The sequence below is a fragment of the Ammospiza nelsoni genome, chromosome 9 (genome assembly GCF_027579445.1).
Source record: "Ammospiza nelsoni isolate bAmmNel1 chromosome 9, bAmmNel1.pri, whole genome shotgun sequence".
In the NCBI taxonomy this organism is placed as follows: domain Eukaryota; kingdom Metazoa; phylum Chordata; class Aves; order Passeriformes; family Passerellidae; genus Ammospiza; species Ammospiza nelsoni.
This window is the reverse complement of record NC_080641.1, coordinates 25,992,341-26,014,168: the sequence shown is the minus strand read 5'-3', so window position 1 is coordinate 26,014,168 and position 21,828 is coordinate 25,992,341. Positions and strand designations below refer to the sequence as shown.

The window sequence follows — 21,828 nt, the reverse complement described above, 5'->3', positions numbered from 1 at the left end:
CTAAAGAAAGGACTTCTGGTGCTGCCCTATCTATACTCCCCCAGCCTGTGGAAGTAGGGAAAGGCACAGGAGTCTGTGACCTACAAAATCAAGAGGAAACTAAACATCAGAAAAAAAACCCACAGAAGAATGACTTCAGAGAAAGCCACTGAAATTTCTGTGGCTGGCATAAATCCGTGTCATGCACTCTCTGCTGATATGAAAGCTTTAAAATTTTTGAACTTTATGTACAAAGAAGCAATTCAGCATGAAAATATAAACCCAGAAAACTTTACAGGAGAGCTGTTTATTGTCTGAGTGATGAGCATGCTACAGTATTGAAAAATAAGAGGGGGAAAAATATGACTGTAAAGAAAATACCAATTGCTAATCAATAGAAGTTCAAACCAGAATAATCAAACAAATCAGACTGATTTTATATCTGAAGTGACTTTAAAAGGTTTGTGATTCATATAAGGCTATTTCTTAGCACCAGTTGACTAGAAAATGCTTACAATCTTATCCTTGGTGCAAAAACAGTCTTATGTATCTGAACCACAAATCATAAATTCACTATTTTGGTCACAACACCAACAGATTTGTTGTGTATTGAACTTCTCCTTTCTCCCTTACTCTGAAATACTTTCAGATACTCTTTAAATAATTCTTTGCCATGTTACCCTACCACACACAGATACACAAGTCTGCAGGCTGCAGACATTCCCTCTCTATTTACCGCCTCCTCTAATTTTTAGTATTAGCTGCCAAATTACAAGAGCTTGTGGTTGGAAAATTGCAGCTGAGTATTGAGTAGCTGAACTGTCCCAGGCTGGCATGTCAGCCACAAACTGTGGGCAGAGATCTCTTTTCTCATTTGATAAAGAATAGGGCATAGAAAGAGCTGTACACAGGCAGCATCGTTTCCACAGCAAGGCCAGACACGCAGGAGACTGCAGGGTTACCACTGCAAATACAAGTTAGTGCCTTCTACAAAAAGGTCAAAGCATTAACTCCAGACTCGTAGGTGACCTCAGACCAACTAAAATAGTGTAATTCATTGAACATAGTAGTCTAATTCACCGACCAACTGATGCCATTCTACCAAACACACTTGCCATTTCCTTTGTATCATTCTGAAACCAGTAACTTCACTTCAGGCACTTTGAGTCATTATCTGCTGTTGAGAGATTTGCAAGAGGCAGAATCTTATTGTCCTGGAAAGTGAGAAAGTAGATAGCTCCTTCATTTACAGTGAGCAGCAGCCCAGCTGGCCAGACCTTACACTGAGATGCAGTTCTGGGATCATGCACCCACTTCTCCTGGTGTGGAGCCACTGTCGTGACTCAGATTACAGCATGTTTTTCTGAAGCTATGTCACTCTGCTATCATTAAAAAACCCAGAAAATAAAGGCATGGGCACAAGGGATTAGACCAGCCATCCATTTTGTCCAACACCTGATGTCTGAGTCCATGGGACAACACTCCAGTAAAAAGCGCCTAAGAAAGAGGGACTACATCAAGCCACATGCTGCCGTCAACATCCATTTAGGATGTAACTTAGAGAGTTCCGTACTTTTGGTATATAAAATACGCTTTAAAGTATATTTTATTTTTTAAAAATCTTTTGTTCACTACGGAGCCATTTGCAGAAAAATTTAACTGGAAATAACATGAAATAGCACTTACTTTTATTCATTTTAAACCCGGAGCACAATATTTGCATTTAATATCTCTAAAACTTGTCAAACCACATCACTCACTATGTTATACAGGCTTGTGAACACACTCTGCTTGCTCTGATTCACAGAGTATAACTAAGGCACAACTAAGTCCACCACACACCTCAAACTATCAGATCAGTCTTCTCCACAAACAAACACCATTTTATCAGAACTGCATTTGGGCTGCCATTTTCTTGCCCCACCAGTTACCACTGTGAGATCCCTCTGACATTTCTCACAGTCAGCTTTTGGTCTTACCACCTGGAAAAATGTGTTAGTGCTTCATTATTCATCCTCCATTCCAGGTAGTTTATGAGCACTTAGAACACCAGAGATCCCAGCACACTTTCTTCCAGAAGACTCCAGGAGTAACATCCCTGTACTGTCCAATCTTCTTATCTTTTCCGTACAGTTTGCACTATTTACCTAGTCACTATCTAATCAGTACAGTGTTACACCAGTTTAACTTGCCAAAAAATCTTTCAAACAGCAAATATTTGGTTGGTTTTGGTTTTTTGGGCATGGGTTTGTTTGCTTGGGGTTTTTTTTTTATGCGTGTATTATGGGTTTTTAAAAGAAATCCAGATGAATTGTATTAGTTGAATCACCTTTATCAAATGCTGATCCAGTCATTGAAACACAACAAGCAGATTTACAGGGCAGAAGCTCCTGCTGCAAAAGCCAACTTGTCTCCTCTCTATCTGTGAACAAACACTAATGCTATTCTTTAATTTTAGGTTCTAAGAGGAGCCTGATACAGAAACCAGGCTTGCTCTTAGCTTCCACTTTCCCAAAGAACCCCCCAGACCCTTCTTGAAAAGCCCAGCACGTTTACTGCTTTTCATTCCTCCATTCTAAGGCCAATTTAAGCAATGATTACACACAACCGTGTGTAACTCGGCAACATCAACATCGAGCTCCTCACAAAGTGAGAACTTTTCCTAGCAATTCTTTGTGCTGGAATTCACTCCAAAACGTCAAGCTTCTGTCACATTCCCCCAGCCTGTCCCCTGGAAATGAAGGGTCCACATGGGAACTGTTCTGCAGTGAATAGCAATGCAAATAACTTCTCTGCACCAGCTTTACCTTCCCTCAGCTCACATGTAATATTAGGAACCTCTATCAGCTCATCGGGATCTCTGACAGGCTCTCTGCCTTTGACAGTTAGACAAAAAGCTTTATTATTTTTTTAAAGTCTCTACAAAGTTGTTCCTCAACATTTTTTTTGCTCTACCTCATTATGGTTTATATTTAACTTGCCAAAGTTAATGCTCTTTCCTATTCTCCTCATTTGGATACAACTTCGACTTCAGAAAGATTACTTATTTCTAGGAGTCTTGTTTATTTTACTGTTTAAGCAAGTCGTTGTTCATTTTTGTGGCTTTTCTTCCATCTCTTATTTCCTCTCCCTTCTCACACTTTACCATTGAAACTGGACACAGTAGTCTAGAAATCTTGGATTGTGAGGTTTTGTATTTTAATTTTAAGTCAATGTTCCACACAAAATTCTCAACTTTTTTTGTGCACATATGAAATAGCACTTAAGAAATGGTATTTTGTTAAGATGACATGAAGATTTCTCTGCCTGTTTCCAAGATAGAGGATTTTTTTTCTATCTTGAAGGTAAAATTTGTATTTGGTCCTCCCAGATGTTTTATTTCATGTTGGATATATTAACATATATTTTGTTGGACTGTGGCCATTTAAATCAGGCAATCCAGATTGCTCTTTAGAAATAACTGACCCTTTATTTAGTACTCACAACCTAGGATTTTTTCCAGATAGGATTATTGATGAAGGGATAAAGCATTGCTAGAATGAGAACTGATCAACTGAGGACCTCATTAAAGAAAACAAACAAACAAACAAATACTTAGTCTTTCTTTACCATCAACCACATTTTGGTATTTCTCAGGCCATTGCTCTTTAATCCATCCAGCACTTGATTATGCTTGCTAAAGTCTGAATTCTCATTTTTACCAGTAAAAAAGCATCAAGAACAGCTACATCCTCTGAGAAACATTTATTCTATTTCAACTATTTCCACCATATTTTGCCCATTCACATTTAAAATTGCACTAAAAAGTCAGGAACCTTAAAATGGGAAAACATTTATTCATTTCATTCATGCTTGAAAACAGCCAAACCAACTTTATCCAAATATTAAAAACACCCAACAAAAACACACATTTTACCACAAAGACCGCGCCTAAAAAACGTCAGTTGTAGAGATGATGGTTTCCTAATGACACAATCAACTGAAAACAGAAGCTAGAATAAAACAAATCATGCAGTTCCAATCTTTAAATGAACAGGCATGATAATTTGGCTTTAAGAGTTCTAAATATATTGAATACCTGGCTTGGTAATATTAACTTTCATAGTTCTCTGAGTACAAGGAAAGTTGCAGAGGAGAAGGAATTTTAAGTGCAGCTTGATTTTTCTTTCAGAACTACTGGTCAGTCATCCTTACAGCAGAACTGGGTAAAATAATTAAATGTCCAACACTGAATTTAATTTGTAAAGAAATCAAACACATCACAGGAAAAAAAGGCAACATTAGTCAAGTTTTAAGGTCCATGCTGTCTTTAAAACTGTCAATACAATTTTTCAATGTATGAACATTTCCTTTGACTAGAGACACATTTGTACCTCTTTGCAAGGAATTAGTTCAATGCAGGCAGCTACTGGGAGGTGACTGAACAGAGATATGCTAGCAGCTGCTGAGGGAGAGACTAAATATCACTTCAGATTCTAGGAGGCTAAACAGCTCCTTCTTAAAGCCAAAGTATTCTAAAAATTAAAATAAGATTAATAGTTTTGTAATAATGAGTTCATTCTACTCTCTACTATTTACATTTAGCATGTACACAAATACAGATTTAAAAGCACTCACTTTCAGTTCTAGTATTTATACTCTACCCAGAGTTCCAAAATTCTCACAGAAGATAATACTGATAATTGGTTTACACTGGTGATGGAGAACTTCAGTGTTTTGTTTTGTTTTTAAGGCATGTCTCTAGTATCTACTGGTTACAAGGCAATGTCAGATGTATTTTTTTATTTTAAAAAAGCTTCCAGTCACTGTGCTTGTCAACAAAAACAAAGGCAGAAGATACCACCAGTTTCAGGCTTGGATGGAAGGCCATGATCACTCACCCTAACCTTTAGATGCACAGGTCATGGAAATTCCCTCCTCAAAAGAAATAAAATATCTCTTTTGGAAAAGTGCCAGTTATGTTAAGAAGTCCACAATCTCTTTTGCCAAAGAGATCATTGCACTAAAGCATCTCTTCCACGTGAACAAGAAGCTGGTACAGTGGTCAAACTGTTTGGTCAAATTTTCCATTCAATGCACCAAACTGAAATGCTTGAGCCTCAACAGATTAATGTTCCTGCCAATCTATCTCCTGAACTGTCTCTCAGCAATTCTATAAACTCCAGGCACCTGAGGGATGCTTTACCCTGTTCTCCCAAGAACAAAAAACCCAAAATCAACCACAACAAAACATCACACTTTACTATTTACTCCAGATAACTTAATCATGACCAAAGCTCCCCAAGCATTGCATCACCTGGTACTAGCAGTGAGCCTGACCACACGTTTGTATCATGCACTAACAATATAATTTGTTCCATCACTCAACACCCAGGAGTCTCTACTCTTTGAGCAAAGTCCTCATCAGACTGAAGTCAACTTAGCCATTGCCACTGACCACTCAAATTGTCCAGAATTTCAGCACTGGTCTCTCCATGAACCAAAGAAGTGAGAGAGCAATGACACTTTTCAAGACAAGCTCTGCCTATCACCCACCTTGAAGGATGAGAAGTCGTTGGGGGAAGTGGGGAAAAACTCCCACAATGATTACTTACTTTGGGAAGATGACAGTCATGAGCGCTGATGCATAGCCTGGCTTGCACATTCCCTCAGAGAAATTGGCATACTTTGATGCTAGTTCTGGAGGCCTGTGAAAAAACAAGTACAGAATCAGGACTCTCCTGGCTATGAACTAGTTTTTGCAATCATCCAAGTAATTTTTCTCCTCACAGCTTTGCAGAAAAGAGCCACAGGGAGTAATTGCAAACACAGACCATCATGTATTTGTTGCACTATGGCATCACAAAAGAACAACAAACAAAGCAGAGAGGTAAAGATATCTGTAATACCACTAAACCACTAGTTTTGCTGAAAGATTTTCATAGCTAGCAAGGTAAAGTTCATGGAAGAAAAATATCAATAATCATTTTAGACTTACACCTTTCAAAAGGAAAAAAGACATAAACAGCACTTTGCTTTGGCTATTTTTCTAAGTTATGATCGAAGTTAAAATTATAGAAAAGTATTATTTAGAAGATTACTTGAAGATAGTTTCAGGAATTTGAAACAAAGCTTCAAGCAGTATTGGCGGGGTATCATCAAGGGATGAGTGATTTCAGGATTTGGAACAGATGACATTGCTGCTGCTTTGTTGAGGTGTGTCTTAATTCAGCTTGGCTAGTGACTCTTTGGCCAAATTTAGAATATATGGGTGTTTCTTCATTCAGTTTCTGTACAGCAACAAGAGTAGCAACTCAATTAAAGGTATTTCAGTCCAGCACATGCATTTACCATAGGTCTACTGAGTTATGTGAAAAAAAACCTTTAATTTTGTGTCCCCTATTCATCACCTGCAAAATTTTTACGTTCATCCATTTCATTAAAGCATTACAAGGGTCATTAATTCACTTGTGCTTTCAAAGTAACATTAGATATCTTAGTGTCAGTCACAATATGAGGATTGTTAATATTCCTTCAAAGAACAACCAAGAAAGCATTTACAGTTCCATGCTCAACATTCAGTGGAAGCTGCAAAGACTCATCAATAACATCAATAACACTGTTCTTGCTGCATCATTATCAGCAACAGGAAAGTAATGAAAGGTTTCTTCCTCCAGTTCAACAGTAACACTCAAATGAAGATGACAATGCAGCCCCACAGAGTAGAACCACAAAATCAGTTCCAAAGAGCCCATTATTATCCCAATCATTGTTCTTTCCCAGGCATCATCATTATCACTTAACCAGCAAACTACTACTACCTGCAATGAATGTGGATTCAGAGTTTCAAAATTACATATAGGAAGGACAATAACTCCATGCTGAACTGGTAGTAACTATTTTTCTTATATTGGTCTTGTATTACCTCTTAAGAGGCCAGTAGCCCCTTCCAAATGGATGGACAATAGATGGACAATTAATTTTACAATTAGCTGCACAGAGTACAAAACCTTATATAGCTCCTAAACCATAGGGGAATGGTCTCTCTGTATACAGAACCCCTGCAATTCTGCATATATACATACATACAGAACTCTGTGGCTCTTAAAGAATAAAATCTATTTCTGCTGAATAAAAATCTAAACCTTCAGCAGCTGGAAGGGAGAAGAACCAAGAGAAGATCAATAGTCATTGTAAGTATTTAATTTTGTAAGATCTTTTAAGCTAAAAAGCACCATAAAAAGCTTAAGAACACAGATCCTATTTAATTCTGCCACAGATATCCTGCATGGTTATGGTCCAAATATGCCGTATTTTACCACCAAAATTCCTCATCTGTAGGATGGAAGAACAATACATTTAGCCATTTACACTGCCAATTACTTACAATAAAGTATAGATATCTCTAAATATATGATATAGACATGGAGAGAAAGAGAGGTGTAACATCATCTAGCACAACCCAAATCCGTGAGTTTGGTTTCCATAGGTGAGGATGGGATATCATAATACATTTCTTTAAATGAGAGAGATGAGAAAACATCTGAGAAATGAGTATCCAAAATTATTTGCATTCTTATGCCAGTCAGGATCTCTTTATAAATAGGTACATGAAGGACTGACAAAACAAAAGGTTTTAATGATGCTAAGGTATATTCTATCCCCTTCTGACACAGACAAAAGGGACAGCAGGATGTATTGATCACAGCTTGTTGAAGCATTTCAGATATGAAGAAATGTGGGAAATTTTAACTTTTTTCAACCAAATCTAAAATTGCTAGAATTTTAATCTTTAGGCAAAGTACAGAAACCCCTAATACCAAAACCTCCAAAAACAAGTAGAAAGTAACTGAATTTATCTGCAGCCACCACAGCAGTGAGTCATTGCTGGCAAACTTGTATAACTATTTCAACAGCAGGCCTGTCTCAAATGACCTCAGTGGTCACACAAAATATCTTGAGCCACAAACACAGGCATTTTTCTCTTTTCTGATTTAATGGTGCTTTCATTATCAAATTAAAACGTCACTCAGATGCCCATCATGGTGTTTCTGCACAAGAATAGCAGGCTGGGACCCTCCTGCATGTGAGCCCCCCGCATGCCAATCGCTGCATACTGATGGAGGAGAGCTGTCAGTACAAACCCACAAAGACTCCCAGAGCTGCTAAAGCCCCCAGGCCAAGCTGTTAACACTTCTTGGATGTGATGAAGTTCATGATCCAAAGTGCCAGAGGCAGAACAGTTCTCTAAGCCAACCATAGCTGCCATCTCATATCATTCAACATTTGCTCATCTCCTTTCTTGGTGCCGCATTTTGAGTCACCAAGCTACAGAAAACTAGAAAGGGGCACTCTACATTTTAAATCCATTTAGGCACATGTTTTATTTGTTCAATCTCTTTGAAATAGGCACTGCATACTGTCACTGCCAACATGCTCGTAATTATAAGCTCCTAGTAGGTGTAACCCAGAGCAAATTCAGAATAGGGCTGGGGGCAGCTTTGCTGTTTATCATTCTGCTACCAGATGAAGCTATCCAAGCTGACTTCATTTTAAATACACACATTTGCTTTGCTGGTATTTTTCCCTGCAAGATCCACAAATCTTGCAGAGATCAGTGTTCCACAAATCAGGGTGTAAAACATCCTGCATGAAGCATCCCATAGAGTACTACACATCTTTCAAACAAATCCAACTTTGAAAAATCACACTGTGTTTGTAGCTATGTGGTTCTGTAATAAAAGAACTGCACAGAACTCAAGTCTACAAATGAACATCTCCTCTGTATTTGATGACAATGTCTCTACTACACTCCTGCATATTTTGGTGCCTCTTTGACAATGCTTTAATTTCCAAATGGGAAAACCAAACACTTTTACTTTCTTAGTGCTTTAGAAGCTAGTAATAACTTCATCTCACTAGCCCCATTACTGAGCCTGGACTCCAAGGCCATCCTGATAAGCCAGCCAGCCAGAAGCATAGTGACACTTATGACAGAAGGGTTCCAATCTCCCCTACATCTTCCAGGTCCAGATACATTATTCCAGCTCTCAATGCTCATGTTCACACTGGGCTGAGGTAGCTAAAGAGCTAGTGGAGACACCAGAAATAATGTAATTAGATGACACTGTGGACCCTTTAAATTTTGCTCAGATTTTGTGCAGGAAAAACCCAGTAAAGTAAAAAATTTTTCCAGAATAAATGAGAAAAACAAGTCACAGTCAGTAACTGTAAACATCTGCTGTTTTTAAACAAGTGCCTGCATGAGGGTGAAGTTGAAGGGAAGTAATTGGCTTATTCCACTGAAGAGAAAATGCACTCTTGCTTTTTTTTCTAACTTTTCTCTTATGAGACCAGCACACATCCTGAATTCTTATGATATTCTGTGCTTCTCTACACTGTTATGTGGACATCAATCTCAACAAAATTTCACAATTTGGATAAGTTAAAAATCCAGCTGCTTTCAGAGGATTTAGAAAAAGTAACAAGATTTTTCCTTCTGCTTGCATTTGGCAGATGTGTGTCTCCTTTTAATCTCAAATATGAAAACGTCACCATGGTTAATTCCTTCATCATGTCCTGATCAGGGACAGCATGTCATCCTCATAGACTGGAATCTAAATCCTTTTAAAAAAAGAAATTAGTAATACAACTCAGTGTTTAGATTACTAAAAAAATGGCCACAACTAAGCTCATGTAATTGAATATTACAAAATCTACTTGAAGAGACAGATTTTGTTGCTTTGCCTTTCACATGGAATTTAAACTGCAGCTTGTAAAAATCAAAAAAACTTCATCTACTTGAGATCATCTTATTTGAGGACTGATGTCTCTTCCTGTTACTCTTGCACACACAATATATGAACTGACACATTTCTCAAGCAAGGAAAAGGAGTCCTTGGCAATGTGCTCTCTAGGCTGATCCTTCTCCTTGGGGTTTCTTTCTCTTTGGTTCAAAATAACCTGAGTCTTATGCCTACACAGCAGCTCTACAAAGCTTTTGTCATGATACATGAAGAATGAATAGGAGATGGAATGAGAATATGAAATGAAGGCATATAAAACAGAGCGAGGTATTATGGAACAATAATGAAATATTAGTATATAATTTGGCACATCACCAAATCAAAGCAGCTAATGAGACTGAGACCCCATAGCTATAACCTGTAAGATTCAGAGCATTTTAATTTAGGTAGGACTCCCTGGTTCAGATGTATCTACCATATCCAGTCACTGCTCAGTGTTGGCCAAAGGACAAGTTTGTACACTCCTGGAACAAAACTTTCAGTTCAGTTTCCCTCAGTTACTGCCACTCAGCCTGAGGAAGAGAAGTCATTTACATTCACCTCCAGGGTAGTCAATCCCATACACCAGGGCACTGAAAATTGCATCTCCACCTCTGCCTTCATAAGTAGAGTTGTGAGCATCATGTCACTCTGTGGAATCTCTTTGAGTGAAGACACCACCACAAAACCCTCCCCTGGGTACATGGCTGGAGATCCACATTCACCTGTATGGCTTGGGAAACACTGAACCAGAATTTTAAGAAGCTCCAATTACAGTTCTTACAAGTTTGCAAACTTGGGTTCAAAGCATTACACAGCCTGATCATTTGATATTTGCTATTTTCCAGCTGAGGAAAAAGTAAACAAATGAAAGGAATGAGTAGATAGAAGAGGAAAATCAAAATGCTTACATTGAAAGAGATGGGAACTGCATCTACTGCCCTATAGCCAGCAAAATAAATGTAAATATTTTAAATGTTACTCCAGTATGTAAGCAAATTCCTCAGGGAGGTTGTAGGGCCAAATACAAGGAAAGATGATCCAAATCCCTGTTTCTAAAATGACACGATGAATGGCTAATTCTGCTTCTCTATCAAGAGCTGTGGCTTCTCACAAAATTAATTTACAAGGATAATCAACACATAGTTCTATTTATTTATTTGGACTACTCAAGAACAGCAGCTGAAGAAGATTAGGTTACATTAAACTGGCCCAGGAAAACAAAGTTTTGAAGACATTTCACCAAAACCCACGACCTACCTTCACATCCCTGAAGGAAGAGGTGACATGAAGCCAGTTCTGCCCTTGGGAAGTGCAGGGCAGGCGGAGGGGCAGGGACAGCTCAGAGCAGTGACACTGAAATGCCACTCACCCTCTGAAATGCCATCTTTGCACCAACACACTGAAAGGGCTTCCACCCACAAAAAAGTCATGAGGATCCTACTTCCTTACTAAATTCCATTCCTGGTCTTTGCAATAGTAAAAATTAGACCACTAGGCAGAAGAAATAATTTCAGATTAGTCTCAGCCATGCTAAATACATAAACATCTTAAGAAATACAGCTGTAAGTGATTTTTCTATCAGAAAGGAATATCTCATTGTACCATCCCTTATAGTTCCAAGGACTAAGAACCCTGCCTGGAGCTTCTCAAGTAACAACCTTTTATCAACACCTGAAAAAGTGTTGGGATTCTTGTGGAAAAAAGAATTAAAAGCTTTCAAGGTAGACAGTTTTTATTTGTTTAAGTAAGTAAATAAAGAAACAAAATCCTGACACTAACGAAAAACAGATTTAAAGGATGAAGATAAGAAATGCAACCAAACTCCATGGCACATTTTGTATGTGACCTCATGCTGCATACTCTTCCAAGACTGAGTAATATCCCTGATCTCCCAATCTCCTTTGGTTTCTGTAAACTTGCCCTTAAAAAAAAAAAAAAAATCTGTTTTGGTTACATCTTACCATCAAGACTAGTAGTCCAGGGAAAAAGCAGAATTGTGTTCAAATAGACACAGATGAGGACCAAAGAAAACAGTCCATTTCAGGCTTGTTTGTGTTTTTAAAGAAACATGGAAAGGAAAAAACAGCTGGCTAGAATACCAATTATTAGACTAAACAAAAAGCATGAACTCCAGAAATTTTAATTCCTCAGAAGGCAGTTGTTTTACCAAAGAAAGACAAAGAAATGAAGATGACTGCTCCCCGAGTTTCTGATTATTTACTAATCTTTGGACAAAAACCATATAACTTAATGATGAAGTAACTTGCTGACAACAATCAACACAATTTCCCAATGTATATTACTAGACTTTTATCTATTCTAGTTTCCATAAGTCCAAAATTACTGGGTTTCCATCCTCAGTGATAATTATGAGCATTCTGGTTTTACACTAGCAGACAAGGATAACCTAATGGAGGATGACCACACTGTTTGGAGGTGGGATGTGTTAGGACTCAGTAGCCAATAAAAACTCTCTCAGCAGTCAGTTGGGATTCCTAGCTCAACTCCTTCTTCAAGAACCTTCTAAAGAATGTCTATGTTTCTCCAAAGCCAGGAACCTGTGCACCCTGATATATTAGGCTATGTATTCTCAAAGCCTGCAGAAACTAAATGCTGAGATTAGATTTAGTTTAGATAGATTAGATTTAGTTTAGTTTAGATTAGCTATTTAAATGCCTCTTAAAAACCACTGTTAGTCCAATGGCCATAATAAATGAAGCAACTACAAGCCCAATAGGAAATAAAATGCTCACCTATCACATCAACTTCAGCCAAAGAAAGGAATGATGGAAGATAAATTGCAGTGTCATAATTTTGTTGCTGTAACCCATAAATCTTCCTCACCAAAACTCATCTGTTACATCTACAAATAGGCAATGCTTTCTTTGGACAGGGAACAGGGTTTTTCTACTTGTAGTGTAATGAACTCAGCAGTGTAGGTCCAGAAGAGACAAACAAGTGCTAAAGAGATTAGAATAAATAATTCGATCCAATTAGAATCCAGGAATCCTCTGCTCAAACTAACAGGAATCAGTACATCTGAAAACAAAGATACTTCCCCAAAGCCTATAGCTGTGGGGGGAAAAAAGGTCACCTAATAATTTCTGGAGCAGCACAGCCAAAATTACAGTTGTATGTCTGTGGATAATACACTTTAGTAGATTTGAGTGTCAAAATCTAGTGCTTAGCAGTTCTAAATGCCAGATGAGAACATCAGTCTCACTAAGGTCTTAATCATCAAATCTTCCTTCAGAAAAATGTAGTTCATTTCATTGTGGAATGAACCAGGCTATGGACTCAGCATTTTGCTAGGTGTAGGGCACAGCAGAATAATATGGAATATGTCCACCATGATTTATTATTCACTATTTCCTATATCATTGAAACATCAAGCATAATTACCCTGAAGATTGTAAAACAAACAAAAGGAAGCACTTGTATAACACACAGTTAATACGCAGATTTCTCCACATCAGTATGTTACCAGACACCAGATATATAAATGGGATCAAAAGCTATTAAGAGGTTTAACAACATCCCTAACTTGGAAATTCTAAAGCTTCCTCCCCTCAGAAGCTGGAGAGCAGATCCTGGAGTAAGAATAGTGTCACAATTGTGTATTTTTCTCCTCCCCTAAACTAGAGGAGCACTTTGAGACAAGATATTGGAGCAGATGAGTCTTTGGTCTGGCCATTTTTATTTTCCAAAAGAAGTTCAACCCTTTCTGTTGCAGCAGCAGATCTACTGCACAGACAGCTGGAAGACACCAAACCTTAGGGGAATGAACTCCACTTGGAAAGATCTCTCTCAGCAACTGACAGAGATGGAAATCTCACACGAACACTTCACAACATCCTCCCTTTTCAGTTTCTTCAGTAACTTTCCAGGGCTAAGGGTGATAAAAGCTGCCCTTTAAACTCTTCTTTGGAAGGTCTGGACAGCCTGGGAAAAAATAACAACTTAACTCCTCTAAACAAAAGAAAAAGCCAACTTGACATGGCAAGGGTGCTTTCCCCCCTCTCCAGACTGGGCTGAAATTCAGAGAAAAAAACCACTGGTCAGTGAATAAAGTGCTCTAGATGGTATGCAGAGGTGACCTCACAATTGGGGAATGTGGTTTAACAGTAGTTTTACAAAATGCTGTATATAGTCATGAGGTTTTGAATATTCCTCACCCCTCTTTCTGAAACAGTAGTCCAAAAAAGGCTGTCTCCACTGACCTATATTAGAGACAGATGTCATGAATTCAAGCAGACATCAATTAATTTAGTAAGTACCACACTGAAACCTTAAGAAGAAGAACGTTAGGGGAGGAAAAATGTTTCCTCCAGAAACTTTGCTGTAAGTACAGAGCACAACCCTATCCTGGAAGAACCCTTGCAACTACTGTGACTAAAAGTGCCCCCACAAAACTAAACAAAATCCAAACTGCTTTAGGGAAAATAGAGAATAGCTGCAACCTTTAACAGTAAGAACAGCTGCAGAATCACTCAGATCAAAAAAGCCCTGCTGTTTACTCCATACATTGTTCTAGTGAATGTTCTTCTGCTAAGATAAATGCCTTTTTTTTCCTTCCTTGGCTTCAAAGAGCAGCTGTTTGTCTGAAAAGGCTGCCTAACCAACTGCCCAAACTGCCATAGGTAAGCACCATGAGTCAGAGAACTCAATAAAGTTTGTCACAAAGAACTGTGAATAGTCCAGTTAATCAGACTGTCCTTCATCTTGTATCATCATAACTCCACTGAACACCAGCCCTAGATCAGCTGGTTTTTCGTGGCTCTGAGACAGAGAGAGAGAGAGAGAAATGTTTTTTCCAAATTGTTTGGAGAACAGGCTAAAGGAGAGCCCCAAGGCTGAGCCATAGGTTTCCCTTGCTAGCAGGACAAATCCTATCCTCTCCTTGTTAATTCACCAAAATAGCAACACTTGAGAAAATCATCTGAGCCAAGTTCCAAGATGTTAAAACACAGCTTTGACTCCTGTACTGATCAAGGGTCTCTGACTCAAACAGTCCAGTGACACAACCACCTTTGGGAATTTCTGCCTTCAATGATATAGAAAGACTCACTGACTGAAGATTAAAGGGGACAGGAGGAAGGCACCTGACATTTTGCAGCTGTACAGGACACCACTCACAGTTTTGAGGTCTTCAAGACTGACTCTTTTAAGGAGCCAGGGAGAAGATATTTCTAAGTAGGAATTTAGAAGTCTGAAATCAACCAGAATTATTCAAGCACATTCAATATGGAAATTTAAAACACTGTTTGTTGGCTTTTCAGTTTATTCTTTGATGAGTTGGAACAGATTGCATGGCAGACAAGGCAAGAACAGTACATACATGTTCTCAGTTTTCTGTCCCTCCCTTTGTAGTCCTCATTCTGATTTCTTAGAGCAGGAGTGGGACTGCAAGCTAGTGTTAGCAGTAGCATTTCTACCTGTTTACATTTCTGCTGTGAACTGGGAAAGAATCACATGAGCTTCTCTGTAATGTTAGAGTAAAACGTATTTCATTAAAATTAATTCAACTGCCTGGTTTTCTCAAAAGCAAACAGAGAAAACCTCACCTCAGCCTCATAATTTATTTAAACACCCATAACCTCAAAAATATCTTACAGCAACAACTGCTATATGACTCCTTCTCCAAACATGTCACATCAGACACAGCTGCCATTAACCTTCCTGCTCCAAAGTAGCCTTGATCATGTTTTGTTTATTGCAATGGGCATCACACCCCATCACCTCTTCCACCAGTCCTAGTTATGTCTGGGGTCCTTTGGAGTACTTCTCCAGTGCAGATTTCTCAAGGATGCCAGCAGCAACATCATGCTTCCTGAAGGAAAAAGCACATCCTAAATTTATCAATCTAATCAAAACTTACCTTGTCCTTCAGTCCTTGAACAATAAAATAAAGAGGTCTTTGCTCATCACAACTTACTACCAGATTTCCAGTCTTAAGACTGAGAACAGAACAAGTAAAATAAAATATCTCTTGGATTACATTTAACAGGGTTCCTTCAGTCTCCTTCATTCCTCTCTTCTGCTAGACAGTTCTCAAGCACAACAATAAGGCATCTTCCATTCTCACAGTGTAATAAGATATTGTTTTCTTACCTAACAGATGTTAATCACAAGTGTTAAAAGTAGGTCTTGGTTTTACTGGCCTTCCTCAGCACACAAGAAGTCTGTATGTGTTTGTTCCACTAAACTCTTTGCTGCCTTGATGATCTACCACATACTCCAAAATTTATGTATGGCAATCTTTCCAGAATGAGGCAGACAGCAAAGCTTTGATCTCTCTGGTGACATGATAGCAATGCAGAAGACAAAATTAGAGGCAGGCTCAGTATACTATATATGTCTCTTCCCATACACTCCATTTACAAAACCTCCTCAGAGCCAGCTTATAAATCAAGGGCTGCCAACTGAGCTGTGTCTGGATACCATAGCAAGTGTGCTCTTCAGAGTAAGTGACAAGGTTCAGAGGAAGGCTTGATAAAATAGATAACATTCACCTGTTGGAATACACTTGATTCCCACTCAATCATCTGATGAGGGTTCCCTACAACATTTCCAAGAGAACACAAAAGGGAAGCAGGTTTCCCTCTGGAGGTGGAACATCGCTGACCTTGCAGGCAGGCACAGAAGGGTTGATGCTTGGTGATCACACACACAACTTCAGGATTTTCAAGAGAGGAAGCTCTTGCATCAGTTTGAGGATAAGTTCATAACTGCTTTGATTCAATAAAGGCAGCGACACATCACCTGCTTCCACAGTGTGTGCTAGTGCTTTGCTCTTTATGACCAAGATGAAGAACAAAATTATGAAAGCCAGCATTTTAACATAAATTTCTATCAAAACCAAAATCTCTTTAACTGAAGTTTTGGGAATAACCAATGCTTAGATAGCCCAATTCATTCAATTTTCTGAAGTTATTCAGGGAACAAGAAGGTCTTTCTAGGAAGATATTTTGTCTCTGAGTTTTAAAACAGATCTCTGAAGGAAGAAAATTAAGTGTAGCTTTTAATGAACTCTTATCTCAAGAAAACAAAGGAACATGATGATCTCCATGCCATTTATGAGCTATTAGATATTTCCTAAACAGAGTTTTGCTACTAATTTAGCCTTCTGTGAATGCAACAACTGTAAAAACTTTTGCAGGAGCAACAGTAGCAGGACAACAAAGTAGAAACTTGTAACTAGCTGTAACCATATTCCATCCCGGAAAACAAATAAACCAACATTTAATTAGGTTGATGCTACTTGTGGTGAAGAGCTGCAAGCAAAGTAGCTCTTGTACTAGTACTAAGCATTCCACCTTACACATACAAAGGGGGAAAAAAGAACTGAGATTTCCCCATTTTATGCAACTTGTCTGGCTGGTTAGAAGAACACAAAATGTACAAACTTAGTTCTAAGACAAACATATCAAGAAAGAAATCAATCTCACATACAGAAGGCACCTTCATGGGTACTCAGATGAAGAACAAACCCATCTTTAAAAAGTGTTCATTTGTTAGTGTGCACAATAACTGGAACTATAGGTATTACTTCTTTTTTCTCTGTGGAAACTCATAGTAGCAAATGTGCTATTGATCTCAAAATCAAAAATGGGTTGAAAAGATTATGAGTCATTGCCTTTTGCTTTTAAAATATTTGCACTTCAACTTTCTGCCAAGGATATGGAGAATCCCTAGTGTTTGAAGATTTATTAATACTCTGTAGTAGTCCAAAAAGTCCTCTGCAATTTCTTCAGAAATTCTTTCAAAAATCTTATCCAGACATACCAATTCTAAAGCACATAAACTTAGGTATCTACTGCTTGAAATTTTATTGTTTATATTAAGGAGAGCATTTTTTCCCTCCATCCAAGCTGAACAAAACTCTGCATTTACTGCACACTTCTACCTTTTCTATAAATACATTATCACTGTCTCCCCTTATACTCTCAATAAAACTATTTTTCCATGAGCATTTCTTTCTTATGAAACTGAACTTTTGGGGCAAACAGTATAAAACTGGTCTAAACAATGCCCAGCCATTCATATTTCTTGCTTTACATGCTTTTTCCACATGGTTTGATTCATAATTACTTCCAGCTTCAGGAAACTGGCCCTTCTAAAGGCACCAAACATAAGTTCTTGACTTTGTTTGCACTTAACAAATCAAGCAATGAATCAATTCTATCTAAGCTGCCAGCAATTCTGAATTCTACAATTTCTATCTTCTTCATCAACTGAGACTGTGTCTAACACAGGAATCCCAAAGTTACATAACAAAGACTCACATAAGAAATCTTTATCAGAATGACAAAGGATCAAAATTGAAACAAACTGAAATGAATTAAGAAGAGCAAAACAAAACCAGGGATGGTAGTTACATCCCACCCAAATGTGGGAGGGGTTCAATGGATGAACAACAAATAGCCAGGTAACTGAATTGCTATAAATAGCTTGGGTTAGTTTTCCTAACTATTTCAATGCTCAAACAGTAAAGAATGGAAGAGATTAGGTAGAAGGAGATGAAGTAAAAATCTGAAATGAAAGAGAAATAAATAATTGCCAGAAAAATACCAGTGTCATAAAGCATGCTAAGCCTTTAAATAATCTTTCAGAAAAAGCATCAGGAGACTCTTCATGTGATGGTCAGAATCCTTTCACTTAGCCTTGGACAGGGCAGGATATCATTGGGACTTCTCACTTTTCTTTTGTACCTCATTCAGGATTGCAGGAATACAAAAAGACAAATTGAAAAAAAAAAAAAAACAGGGCAGGAAGAAATCCCACAGCACCAGGCATGGGGAAAGTCCAGCATTCCAACACGTTTACTGCTTATTTTTACAGTGTTTAATGGCAAAGTACCACACAAAGACACAAACAGTCTCAAAGCAGTCTCCCAGTCTAGAAAGAAAATGAGGGGAAGGGGCTCTGTTTCAGTTCTTCATTATTAAAGCTCTGAAGTAAAGAAATTTCAACAAACATAAGTAACCCAATCTGTGTGTTTCCCTAGCCCAAACTCCCTCCATTTTTATGGCCTTTTCAGTCTATATCAAGTTTCATTTGAGTTTGCAGGGTGAAGGTTGTTATTTCTGCCTTCCCCTCCACAAGAGACAATTTTTTTCTCTTTTCTTTTTAACACAAAGTTGAAATCATCATGAATATTCAAAAAATCTTTGTTGCACTTTCCCAATCTATTCCATAATGAAGAAATAGGTAAATACACAACATTACAAAATGTCTAGCAAAACAAAAAGCCTATTGAAAAATATTCCTTCTTTTATTAAAGTTCTGCCTAAAGATTCCCAAAGTACACAATATAAAATATATATCATATAGTTAATAGGGTGTACTCATATATGCTAATATTATGTTATTGTGATTAACCATAGTGATCATATAACCATTTTTCCAATTCAGAGGGGCAACAACTTTTTTTTTTCCTATTCCTACCTTGAAAGAAAATGATAAGACCCCCTTTTTTAAGTGCAAAATGATTCCATGAAACTCACGTGTATCTCCTAACATTTGTTAAACTTTATGAGGGACTGGTTCTTCCCCAGTCAAAGTCAAGCCCTGGGAAGATTTTTCCATCATTCATTAGCTGAGATCTTGACTTCCAAGGTTTTGAACTGACTATGGTGGAAGGTGAAAAGATCAACCAAGTTCCTAAGGGGAACTTTTCTCTGTTTAGAAGCATCAAACCCCCAGTGTACCTGCTGAAGTCTATGAAAGTAGTTTCTGAAGGATGAGTTTGAAAGAGGGGCAGAAGCAATCACTAAGCTTCCATCCCACTGAGGAAATGACAGACCAGCAGAGCAGGAAGGAAAGGTGGCCCAGAAGCACAATGCAAGGGAGAAGCCCCCAAATAACATGGGTTACAAAAAAGGAACTTTTCATATGCTCAGCACAAGTGAACCTACACTTGCAATCTGCCAAGGCAGACACAAAGCAGCCATTAAGGTGACCAAACCAAGCAGAAGAATGACAATACAACCTTCAGCTTGGCCCACCTAATAAGCATTAAATACAGTCCATAATTAACTCCACGTTCGTGATCCTCCTTTGGAAATCTCATTTAATTCAATGCAAACATAGATTCTGCTTGGGGAATGATTCAGAATTTGTAGTGAATGAGACTCTTGTTTCTAAGACCTGGCCAGTCTCAAAGAACTACTACAATATAAATATTTAATAATAACAAAAGCATGCAACTCGTTGCCAAGCACAGATGTTAGAAGTGACTGCAAATCTTGGCGTTTGGTGGCACCCAGTAATCCACTGGCTGAGTCACCAAAGTGATTGATAGTCTTAAGTTGTTCAGGAACTATTGACCCCCCCAAGGATGAAAATCCGTGAGTTCTATCATAGTTTTTGTATAAGTGTTTTTCTCTGCACAACCAGCAAATGTTATCCTTACAGGTTTTAAAAAGGTTCCTGCTGCTTGGGAAAACTCTTTAGCAGGGAGAAACAGATGCAACTGGCCTGTTTCTATACTTAGTGCATATTTTGTTTTGCTATTCTAATTCTGGTAATGATGTTATGGTTATTACAAACATAACTAAAAGATAAATTCCTCTTGCAACTGATCTTTTTCACTAACCTGGTCCTTAGGAGCCTTAGGTCTTGTTTTGACTAAGGGAACAACTCATTCATAAACTGCATTGTGTATGGAAGTCCTCAGCTTTCCATTCACCCTGTGTGTCATTAACAGTCCCCACCTGGATACCATCCTGCCCTTTTAAAGCTGTTAGGCTTTCTAAAGAAGAGCTTTCCCAGGCTCAGGCACCAGAACAGAAGCATCTTCCACCTTAATATTCTTCTTCCCAACAAGATTGGTCAGAAGCTGTCCTTTCCATGAAGCCTCCACACAGCATCTTTAAAAGTGGCCATTCCCTCACAGGTGAGATTCCTGTCCATGCCAGCCTCCCTAATTACAGCCAGGCATTTATCAGATCCCACAGAAAACTACTCAAGTGCTTCTGACAGAATTCCTTCCAAAGTGAACAAATCTGGTTTCATTAGCATTTCCATGAATTCAGGGAGAACAAAACCATTACATTCCTGTAACCAGAGCAGACTGTACTATATCTGAATAAAAGCCCTGGACAACTGCAGGGTAGAGGACATTCAAGTAGCAATGCACAAAAAAACTAGAGATGCAAAGGCAAATGGACACATTACTACTTAGTTATGTCAAATGTTTTCCTTTGTATGACATCCAAAATGCAAGTCAGAGCACTTAAGGTGTAATGCAGATCTACCTTTGCAGAAAATGTTGGTCTTATGGGCCACTAGTTTCAATGACATCAACTGACACAGCCAGCAACAGGTTTTGAGCAAATGAAAGATTAAGAAAAAGAATCCAAAGAAAACTAATTGTTGCCTTAAGTGCTTCAAGTCACACAAGATTCTCACATGCTGTCAATTAAGTGAACCCTATAAAGTTATGATTTATGGCAAGATTCCACCAGAGTGATTATATCACAACAACAGACACAATTCAATTATTTCTGCCAGTAAAGTCATCAGTGCAGAACATATTACCCCTTTCAACTCTAAGCATTTTTTTTAAACCAGAGAGTGCTTCTATGATGGTACCATCTTGACTCAATCACAGCAAGTATTTTAACCACTAAGTCCCACTGAATTCAGTCTGTACTTAGAAATTTGGTACCACAAAATTTCTGACCAACAAAGGTGAACTTGTAGAATGGTAGCTAGTGGTAGCTCTACACTATCAGCCATTTTTCTTCCCAAATTTATTTCCTACATTTTATGGTATTTTCTGTCTTCCATGCTATTAAAAAGAAAAAAACAAAAAGTTCAGAATATTCAGGCCAGAAGTGAAGTCTGCAGGTCATCAGCTCTATTTTCAAAGCAGGATTAGCTTTAATTTTAGAGAAGAAACAAATAAACCACAACAAAAAGAAAAAAAAAAAGCCAAACACCTAACAAAGCTGTAGTTAAAAAAAAGTTATTTCACCTACATACAGTACTTGCTTTCTTTTTCCTTAAGCTAACTTGTAGTATTTATTTTAATCATGCTGATTTTGTTACAACTCTTTCTAGAAGTTAACTCTAGGAC

At 38.1% G+C, this 21,828-nt stretch overlaps 1 protein-coding gene across 8 annotated transcripts in view; it reads right to left on the bottom strand.

Annotated features, from left to right (window-relative positions):
* ST3GAL3 (ST3 beta-galactoside alpha-2,3-sialyltransferase 3) overlaps window positions 1-21,828 on the bottom strand; it is a 173,406-nt gene that overhangs the window by 100,187 nt on the left and 51,391 nt on the right. For all 8 annotated transcript variants that reach the window (XM_059478026.1, XM_059478028.1, XM_059478030.1 and 5 more), the window contains one exon: window positions 5,574-5,666. In XM_059478026.1, coding sequence (XP_059334009.1) covers window positions 5,574-5,666 — 93 coding nt within the window. The remainder of the gene's footprint in view (window positions 1-5,573; window positions 5,667-21,828) is intronic.